The 11052-nt window shown below is 30.6% G+C and overlaps 1 protein-coding gene across 6 annotated transcripts in view; it reads left to right on the top strand.

The window, feature by feature from the left end:
- Positions 1–10614, top strand: part of LOC139523776 (ankyrin repeat domain-containing protein 60-like) — a 29914-nt gene extending 19300 nt beyond the window's left edge. The window contains exons 6-11 of one of the 6 annotated variants that reach the window (XM_071318027.1): positions 473–524; positions 1209–1235; positions 6216–6329; positions 7084–7104; positions 7861–7872; positions 9326–10614. In XM_071318027.1, coding sequence (XP_071174128.1) covers positions 473–524; positions 1209–1235; positions 6216–6329; positions 7084–7104; positions 7861–7872; positions 9326–9581 — 482 coding nt within the window. In that variant the 3' untranslated portion in view covers positions 9582–10614. The remainder of the gene's footprint in view (positions 1–472; positions 525–1208; positions 1236–6215; positions 6330–7083; positions 7105–7860; positions 7873–9325) is intronic. The other 5 variants (XR_011664686.1, XM_071318029.1, XM_071318028.1 and 2 more) reach the window with 5 other exon arrangements.
- Positions 10615–11052: the final 438 nt, after the last annotated feature.

Genomic DNA, 11052 nt, shown 5'->3' on the forward strand with positions numbered 1-11052 from the left:
GTATATTCGTAAGTTTTATTCAAATAACATGGTTTTTTTTTAAATTACAATAATTTGTTCATGTCAGTTTCAGTGTAGTTCAAATATTATATGGTATACATGAGATAACCTTAGCCGTATTTGGCACAATTAACATTTTGGAATTTTGAGTCCTCAATGCTTTTTAACTTCTTGTTTGACTTTTATAACTTTTTTGAATTGAGCGTTACTCATGTTACTGATGAGTCTTATGTAGACGAAACGTGCGTTTGGCGTATCAAATTATAATCCTGTACCTTTTATTATAATTCACATAGAAATAAGCACAAACAGCTGTTCAGTATGATGATATTAACAGCTGACATCTCGCTACTGATATGTTAAAACAAAGATGTGTTTCTAATTTAATACATAGTATATCAGTATTTATCAATTTAAAAGGAAGTTCTTTATCAATTTTGAATTTTAATCTTATGATTTAAATCGTTTTCAGGTTCATTGAGACTGCCTGTTATTAAAGAAGAAAGAACTAAACCTAGATCTGGGTATGTATTTTATGTTTGTATTAATAGAAGAACAGACACAGTTACAGCGGTTGTCAGTTGGTTGTCAATCACAAGGATATCATCAGCTCTGTTGGTTGTCAATCACAAAGATAACATCAGGTCAGGAATACTTCGATACTGTCATGACTTGTAACTCACTTTTCTTAAAATCCACGTTGATGATTTTAGCAATGATTAAGAACTAAGGTTACAGCTCTCTTTAGGAAATTTTATATTGAAGACGTCCATTTTGGTAATATATAGCCCCGAGCATTTCTGCATATGAATCAACTTCCACATCTTGCTATCAAATGTTTTAGTGTTAGCATTCATGAAAAAAATTAATCCAGAAACGCTCTTGGTGACAATGACATTAAAAAAGTGCTATTGTCATTAACAAATATACTATTCCAAAGGTATGAAATACTTTTGTTTCGGAAACAAATTAAGCTGATAAGTAAAATTTAAAACAATTAAAAAAATGTGTTGAATAGAATAGAAGATGAAAGATGAACTAAGTTCATGCCTTCAGTTTTTATGAATTCGTTTACAAAGGGACTATGACATTAGCGTCAGTTAAATACAAATCGAAGTATGTATCCCTATACTAAACTAGTATTATTTTACATGGAATAAACTTTGACATTTTTTTAAAGGTAATTTTTTTCGAATGATATATTTCAGTCATAGACATTCTAGACCAAGTAGAAAGTAAGTAGCATGCAAAGGAAATTTGGTTCTAAAGTTTTATAAATATTGCATGACACATTATTTCAATTTAGGTTTACACCTTTAACATGTTACAACCCAGAATCTAATGATCTCTACAACAATATTAATCTCCCAAAACACCAAACTTTTCCCATTTCACATCTTATCATCCAGAAAGATGGAGCTCACCATAGTAATTTGTTTGTCCAATTTCACATGGTAGCACCATGAATGATAGCATGCACATGGATGCATAATTTTTTATTGCACATTTGTTTGAATTAAATTTGAAATAAAGATATTTTCTTCCATAGTCAATCTATGCGATACTGGTAGTCAATATGGTATCGTTTAGATGAGAATAAGAAAAAACCTTTTTGTAACCAACTGAAGAATTCCATTACCTGTTGCAATGACACCTAAACGTATAGATATATAAGTACAGCATGTTACTACTTTCTATTGTCTTAACTTATTTCACAAATTTGTCATTTCCTTTTCACAGTTCTCCCCTCAATCAAATGTGTTGCAGCTATTTACTCCTGACATAACTTCAGTATGTCAGATTGTCTTTTTAGTTAATTCAATGGTATTCTATATATTTGGATTTAGATTATTAAAAGAATGAATCGTATTTTATGATACTTCAAAAGAGCTTTATCAAACTTTCTCAAAATTGATTCACTTTATAACTATTTTCAAAAGTATTTTAACGTTTTCAAAATACTACAACCTCATGTGTGTCAAATACTTTTGTTGCAATGTTATTTCGTATTTCTTAACATGTCATCAAAGTATAAATGCATAAAAGTAGCCCCAATCGGCAATTTTAAAATAGTTTTTCACACTGTAAGTATATATGTGGACATGTATCTAAAAACTAGATACATTAGTTGATTTTTTTTAAAACATTGAAAGTTTAAAATTGGCAATTTTGAAATACAGAAGATCATGGTGTCAATATTGTTATACTTAGATTTGGATACTATCAATTCCTAATTGGGTTTAGTGAATACACAGTGATACCTTAAGCTTATCATAAAGTATACTCTCAATTGAGTTCTCCTGTATCTGTCTCTTAAGAGGCGATAGCAAATGTCATTATTAAAGAGTTAAGCCCTTTCATAGTTTTTGTTGTCGAGCCTGCAACTTTTGTTGCAGAAAGCTCGACATAGGGATAGTGATCCGGCGGCGGCGGCGGTGTTAGCTAACTTCTTAAAAGCTTTATATTTTAGAAAGTGGAAGACCTGGATGCTTCATACTTTGTATATAGATGCCTCATGTTACGAAGTTTCCGTCAGTCACATGTCCAATGTCCTTGACCTCATTTTCATGGTTTAGTGACCACTTGAAAAAAAAGTTCAGATTTTTTGTAATGTTGAATTCTCTCTTATTATAAGTAATAGGATAACTATATTTGATATGTGCGTATCTTGAAAGGTCCTCATGTCTGTCAGACAGTTTTCACTTGACCTCCACCTCATTTCATGGATCAGTGAACAAGGTTAAGTTTTGGTGGTCAAGTCCATATCTCAGATACTACAAGCAATAGGGCTAGTATATTCGGTGTATGGAAGGACTGTAAGGTGTACATGTCCAACTAGCAGGTGTCATCTGACCTTGACCTCATTTTCATGGTTCAGTGGTTATAGTTAAATTTTTGTGTTTTGGTCTGTTTTTCTCATGCTATATGCAATAGGTCTACTATATTTGTTGTATGGAATGATTGTAAGGTGTACCTATCTAGCAGTCAGATGTCATGTGACCTTGACCTCATTTTCATGGTTCAGTGGTCAAAGTTAAGTTTTTGAGTTTTGGTCTTTTTATCTAATACTATATGCCATAGGTCATCTATATTTGGTGTATGGAAATATTTTATGATCTTTATGTCAGTCGCTCAGGTTTTATTTGACCGTGACCTCATTTTCACGGTTCATTGCACAGTGTTAAGTTTTTGTGTTTTGGTCTATTTTTCTTAAACTATAAGTAATAGGTCAACTATATATGTTGTATAGAAGCATTGTTAGCTGTACATGTCTGCCTGGCATGGTTCATCTGACCTTTGCCTCATTATCAAGGTTCATTGGTCTTTGTTTAGTTATCTTGGTTAATGTTAAGTTAATGTGACAGTTGTATTAAAGCTTAGCTTTATACTTAGGACTATCAACATAATATCAATGATTAGTATAGAAGGCGAGACATTTCAGCGTGTGCACTCTTGTTTATCTTGACACGGGTGCACAGAGAGATAACTAGTGTAAATGTCACTACAATGTATATCATATCTAACAAATATATATATGAAAAAATCAGTTGATTCTTCAAATGGTGATTTAAATCTGACAGAATATGGCATGTGTAACAATGAGGAATGATGTGAGATCAAATGTATCTACTGAATCTAGATACACATACTGCTTAGACACATCACTTGTTTGATAGTTCATACGCTGGCAATCGCTTTTCAGAAAATTTATCATGTGAATGTAATTAAATGTTATTTTGATTGATTAAATACTTTTCTCATTGAACAATAACCACCAATGAATGATTTGGTTTTACTACAAGTACAATGATTTTTTGTTCATTGGAAAAATCCGATAATGGTAGAATACTTCCTTTTTAGGCATGTACAAGTACGCTTGTCAATTTGTTGTCCTGTGTTCATTGAAAAAAACGCTCTACTTTTTAGGACTTGATAGCAAAAGACATTTTGTTAATTAACATCACGTTTCCGTTTATGATTTCATTTAATATATTTTAAACTATATATCATTGCAAACATGGTTTGATATAAAAAATAAATAAACCAATCAAATAAGCTTAGATTTTAAATTGCTGTTTTTGAAAAACCTGTGTAAAGAATATGTTTTTTTTCTAACTTTTTAACCGGATTTTTGTGTCAAAAATGTCGGTTATTGATTTCGGGATGTACGACGGGCGGGCGGGCGGCAACCAAATGTTGTCCATGCATTTACTCATGAAGCGTTCAACCAAACCTTTTAAAATTTTAATATGTTGTTACTGACAACAAAATGGAGGTCAAGATTAATAATGACGATTTTGACTTTTACCGTTCAGGAGCTACGGTTCTTGAAAGTTTAAAAAATGTTGTGTCCGTGCATTTACTCATGAACCGTTCTACCAAACCTTTTAAAATTTTAATATGTTGTTACTGACAACATAACGGAGGTCAAGTTCAATAATGACGATTTTTACTTTTACCGTTCAGGAGTTACGGTTCTTGAAAGTTTAAAAAATGTCGTGTCCATGCATTTTCTCATGAACCAGTCAACCAAACCTTTTAAAATTTTAATATATTGTTACTGACAACAAAATGGATGTCAAGTTCAATAATGACGATTTTGACTTATACCGTTCAGGAGTTACGGTTGTTTGTCCTGCTAGAGAGTCATTTTCTATCTAGTTTATATGTTGTTATTGTTGACAACATGGAAGTCAAGTTTGATATTGATAATCATAAATTTTACCTATTAGGAGTTTTGGTCCTTGTAATATTGATAAATGCCAGAACACAAATAAATGTTAAAGAATCCGGTTTACTGTCATTTTGACAGCTCTTGATTTTTATGATATGAAGATATAAAATAGTTTATGATTTTTATATCTATAACAATCGAATTTATGATATGAAGATATAAAATAGTTTATGATTTTTATATCTATAACAATCGAATTGTTATTATAATCTCACCTTTTGAATTGAAAAATAGTACACTTGTTATGTAAATTGCGAGTTAATATGTTTAATTTTGCCTTAAGGATCTAGAATGAAGTCATTTCAGAAATGAACGAACAACCCTTCGGTATTATAATATTTCCAAAATATTTGTCCATATAAAAATGTGGGCTAAGAGTTAAATTATTTATACATATATTTACTTTAGTTGTATTTGGCGAAAACTTCCGGAATTTGAGATCCCCAGTGCTGTTCATCTTCGTTCTTCATTTTGGCTATTTAACTTTTGTGTGTCATGCAATTATAAGCCTTTTGCAGAAGAACCGCGCGTCTGCTGTACACAATTTTAAGACTGGTATCTTTGATGAATGATAAAAACCTGGGACTCTTCAGTAATATAATATCTCCAAAATCCTTGTCACAGGAGAAATATGCGTAAATGATTTTATATTAAAGTGCACACGCTCGAGACGTTGGGTTTGTAGTTGAGATTAAGTTTAGCACTCTGTACTTAAAGAAGTTTGCTCGATGTTTCATCTCAAAGACTCTAGATCTTACATCATTAGGTTTAGATAATAACATTTTACAAACGTTAAGATTTTAAGTAACGCATGCTTTCAGCACATCACATTGTTCCCTCGAAAAGTTGGGCGCCCGACATATAAAGAACTAGATGCAAGATTTTTCACACTGACAAAGTAAATCGTGCTGTCAAGGTCTTGGGTTTCCATCTTCAGAACTTTTTGATATCGTATTGTGTTAAACCGTCATAAGGGAATAGGGAATAGAAAACACGCATTAGAGGCTAATGATGCATCACAACTTGCAGTCAGTCTTTAAAAGATTTTGTTAGTATGCGACAGTGCAGTAGAGACAACGTCCCATTGCGTGTTGTGGTAAAATACAATGAGGACGTTTAAAAGTAAATAAATATTAATTTGTAATGCTCAACTTTACAGCTCAAGTGTACGTCTTAAATGACATTAGATCTCACCTATGTACATGACGTAACTTTTTGACGCATTTTTAGGAAGCAGTTTGTTAAATACCCAAGACATACTGTTGTTTGGAAATTAAAATATGAAAACACGGTATGATTTAGTGAACTGATAAAATAAAATTACGTATTTCAAACAAATCATAGCGTCAGATGTGTACGATTTGTTAAATACAATGTACTGTTTTAACTATTACGTGTATATTGCTATCTTGAGTATTCACAATGTTAAAATTGTTCTTTAAATTCCAAGGGTGCACTATCATTTTCTCATAAATTGTAGTAAACAACCTTTCTCTTATGATGAATGGATTGGAAAAAAGAAAGCACGGGAACAAAAATCACTAGATGTAATAAAGGCAAAGAAAGAAAAAGAAAAGTCTGAGGAAAATGAAAGGTAAAGTATTTAAGTTTCTAAAATCTTTTTTTTTTTTCGGAGTTGGAATTTATTTTAGTCAGCAAATATAATAAAAAAAGAAATAAACTACAAGATTTAAAAAAAAATGTATAGTTCAAAACAAATATTGCATGTTCTTATTCATGAACTGTTATCATGGTTATGTTTAGTTGACAAACGAAATTGATTGTTTGGGATATTATAAAGAACTTCTGTTAAAATGAATGCTCATGCAGTTCTCTCTCTCTATTTTACCTTAACCATTTTACTATTGCAATGTTATTTCATATTCCCATGTCGAAATATGCATATGCCCTGTATAACCTACTTAATCCCCTTATGTCCATTCATTTCTGTATGTCTTGTGAAATTTAGGTTTTTCACTACACACTCGTTTTGATGAATTTTTAGTATACATCTAACACATAATGTATGAAATGTTCGGAAATTTGTTATCAAGCTATTCTATATCTTGTTATGTTTTTATTGTCCTCTTTCATCAACTTTCGTTTCCTTTTTCTTTAATACTATTACACAAAAAGGTCATATATGAAATTACAGGAATAACGAACCGATCACCCTGATTTTTTTATCCTTAATTTTGACCATACTTTACCATGTGATACGTTTTCACGTTTATTGCTCATCAAGTCCTTATTAAACGAACACTAATAGAGTTTTTATAATAAGTTGGCATTAAATTACATTTCAAGTTGTTACCTCTTTGAAATTGATGAGCTTATTATTTCTTTAGAGAGAAAATAAAAGGTCTCGGGTAAGTCGTGCCTCATATTTTTGCTGTTGTATTACATTATATGTTATTGTTTTAAAGTATACAAATGTTTTATCATAGATCAAAACAAAAGAAATTATACATACTTCTTGAATAACATTTTATAGCAGAAGTTTTAATATAAATTCCTGTAGTTTTTGTGATGTTTATTTGTCATTTTAGAATTAAACTGAATCAAAAATAACCTTGCTCAATATTAAGTAGACTTACAATTTATATTGTATTTTCAGCTTTGCAAACAGGAACGTTAAACTTTATTGAACTGTCACAAATAGTCTTTAATCTAGGGATTAGTAAACTCTATTTATGACTATAATAACCACAAATTTTCGTTTGAAAAGCTTGAAACAAAGTTATATCCTTTATATTTTACTGTTTGTACTTTTTTCATTTGTACTCTCAGAATGGTTAGGAAAACGAACATAATTTGTAGATTTGAAGGGATTCTATTCTGATTGTTTGGTCATAAAAACACGCTTACTAGTATCGATAATGTATCGCCACTTAACTTTATTTTTGATCTTCAAAGAGCCCCTTGATGTCTAGAAGTCTTCAAAAACAACATTGCTATCTTCTAAACATTAAATTTGTGAAGTCTTTTTTAAAGCAACAAGAAAAATATGTAATTAAGTTAAGAATCAAAAGATGCAATACATGCAATAGTTCTCCGTTAAAAAATGTCAGCTTTAAAAACTTTTTATGCTAAATGTTTTGTTTCTATATTTCATGCCTACACAGAAAATTGGATGAGTAAGTAATTTCAGATTCACACCCTTCATCTTTTATTAACCATTTATTTCTTTTTTTAAGCTTATTTACATACTTGATTTCTTGTTTGTCTAACAGTTTCAATTTTTATTTCATTTTGTGTAAAATATAACATTTAATCCTGATTTTAACTCCCCCCTTCACCCCCCCCCCCTACCACCACAGTTTACACAATATGTAATAAAATTCATTCAAACCGAATGGTGTGCAAAGGACAAGTTTTATATAGGAATAAGAAGTAGTGGTATGATTGCTAATGAGAAAACTCTCAACAAGATACCAAAATGACACAAACATTTACAACTACCGGTCACCATAAGGTCTTCAATAATGAGTAACCTTCATATCGTATAATCATCTTTAAAGGACCCTGAAAATTTGCTTGCTTAATTTTATTGTAAACAATAGTTGATTGAATTTTAAAGAAAGGAAGAACCATGTATTTTTACAAAATTATTAACAAGGATATTAGAAAATATATAATGTAATGCTAATTTGTGTTATGTCGCCGTTGTGTAATTCAGATATAACCAGAAACCATGTCTTTATTTGACATTTTAACATTGTTTTATTTGAGCATCACTTATGACGTCTTTTGTATACAAAACATGCGTATGGCGTACACGAAAGTACGCCTGATATCTTAGAATAGCTTTTATCACATATATTCATGCAAACGATCTTGTTAGCTAGATAAAAAGTAGTCTGTGAGTTTGCTATCTTCAAATCAACTCGAAATCATATTATAAAACTTATATCATTTCTGTTAACCCAAACATCTATATTGTTGAACCAGAACTTTTTTTTTATATATAGAATTGCGTGTTTATCATGTGTTTAAGATGGATTTCAAATCTGCTTTCAATAACTAAATTGTTTTTTTGTTTACTCTTTTGTTTTCTTTTTGAGGGCCCTCATGGGGTTTTTGATTATGTGATTACTTGGCCGTTTTTTTAATGATTATTTGATTATCAAGCCAAATATTTCATGATTATTTGATTACCTAGGACTGTATTTTTAGTTTATGATTATAATGATTACTAAAGATAAGCAAATATTTAATGATTATGTGATTATATTGGCAAAAAATGGTGATTATGTGATTACTAGGACCCCCCCATGAGGGGCCTCCTTTTTGAAGATCTTTTTTATTATCGAGTGAAAAGTCTCATGGCATATTTTATGAAATGATGTATCTCCATGTAGTGAATAGACATATGGAGATAACCAATTTTAATTTTCTGATATTTGTTTGTCATTTAATTGTCTACATTACACGTATTTTCTTAAATTTAGGTGATGATAAATGCAGGTTTTTTTTCTTTTTTGATTTCTGTATATTTTTAATTCAAGATACATTTAGAATATTTTAAATGACTAGTTGTCGTATGGAATTGTTCTGGTACTGTTGCATTGTATACTTCCTTTTTTTCAGAAAACGTGCGGAGATAGAAAAAAGCCAGTCATACGAAACATGGCTAGAGAACCGAGAATTCGAAAAGAAGAAAACAGACATCCATAGACCCCAAGAGGAAGTAAGAAGAATTGAAAGAGGACCTAGTGCTTTTAGACTATATTTGCGTTCTCTCGGAAGAACAAGGGATGGTGAGACGTATGAAGACTGGTTAGACCAAAAAGAGGAAGAAGTGGGAATGGACAGATCAAATAGAAAAGCACTTGTTGGACATTGATGGGAACTAGCTAGCTTTAGGGTCCCAGTCAAGTATCAAGTTTCAAATAAACGGATATGTAATCCAGTCATTTTCATTCACTCGAAATTCAATCTGTTGATTGAGGTTGAAATGAAGCGGAAGTTGGAATATGCATAAACAATACAGAATAATATGAGAAATATGTCACAGCATGAAAAAGAGACGTCATTTACCATTGTTTTTTTTTATTTCTACTTGTTCATTCTACATGTCCTTTTAAGAGTCTGAGACTTTCATACTCTTGATAGTGTGTTTCAATTCAATTCCTAATAAATCTATTAAATGAAAATTAAATTGAATTTTTTGAAGAAATAAAACTAATTGATTCCACCTTGGTATAGAATGCAAAGTTCATTATACGCTATCAATTTATTCTATTAGCATTTCCTTTTTCGTTTTCCAAGGTATTGTTTTAGATGAAATAGTAGAAAGTTCTTCACATATTAGATGTACATGTATAATCTATCTGTATATTTTTTTCTGCATGCTTTAAAAGTAGTATTGTTCGGTGTAGACAAGTTATTTAAGGAGGTAGACCTAGGTTAAGGGAAATAACTTTTAAAATCATCAGTACGTTTGTGTCAGCCATTTTCATAAATATGCTCTAAGCTTCTAGGATACATAGATTATTTCCATATGTTTCAGGTAAATGCTTAAAATTCATTGACGTAACTTGACTTTTACAAACGCATTACTGGTTTAAAGAGTTATCTCCCTGAACTAAGGTCTACCCCTTTAAGTGAATGATTTTTCAGAGGGCTGGAAGATGTATTATGTCTGTATTTTAACTGACTTTTAAACTTATTAATCTGCTTTTAAAGCTATTTTTATAGTCTTATTTAATGACACATTTTATTATATACATGTAGATTCTGTGATATTTTCAAAGTTGATACTGCTGCAATGGAGATCATACATTACTGCCTTTTTTTATCATATAGTTTTCCAAATGATTTATTTATATGTACCATTGCTTAGTTAATTTATTTTTGAATAAATTAATGAAATAGTATATCGCTTTGACTTTATCTACATTATAAACAAAGATGTGGAACCAATTAGGTTAACAAACATACCAAACTTGTATGTCAATCAAAAAAGGCAGAAGTGCTAAAAAGTGTCAAAATCAAAAGTTTATTCTATATTAATCAACCGAATTTGTCATTTTCTAACACAGCTCGAGATTGAACAAATTTAAGGCTTGCCGATATAGTTGTATGAAAAAATATTACACCAGGGGTTTCAACATCACAAACTAGTTAAAATATTTACTAAATTTTTATCATTGGTACAAGGACATCATTCGTAAATATAATTCAACATGCAGACATCTTTTACGTTCAGGTATTTCACATCCATTTTTTTTTTTATGGTAATATTCTTTACAAAGCACAAAAATGTCGGTTTTCACCTCAAAAGCTAACAAAACCTTAGTACTTTTAAACAGACT

The sequence above is a fragment of the Mytilus edulis genome, chromosome 5, assembly GCF_963676685.1.
Source record: "Mytilus edulis chromosome 5, xbMytEdul2.2, whole genome shotgun sequence".
Taxonomy (NCBI): Eukaryota; Metazoa; Mollusca; class Bivalvia; order Mytilida; family Mytilidae; genus Mytilus; species Mytilus edulis.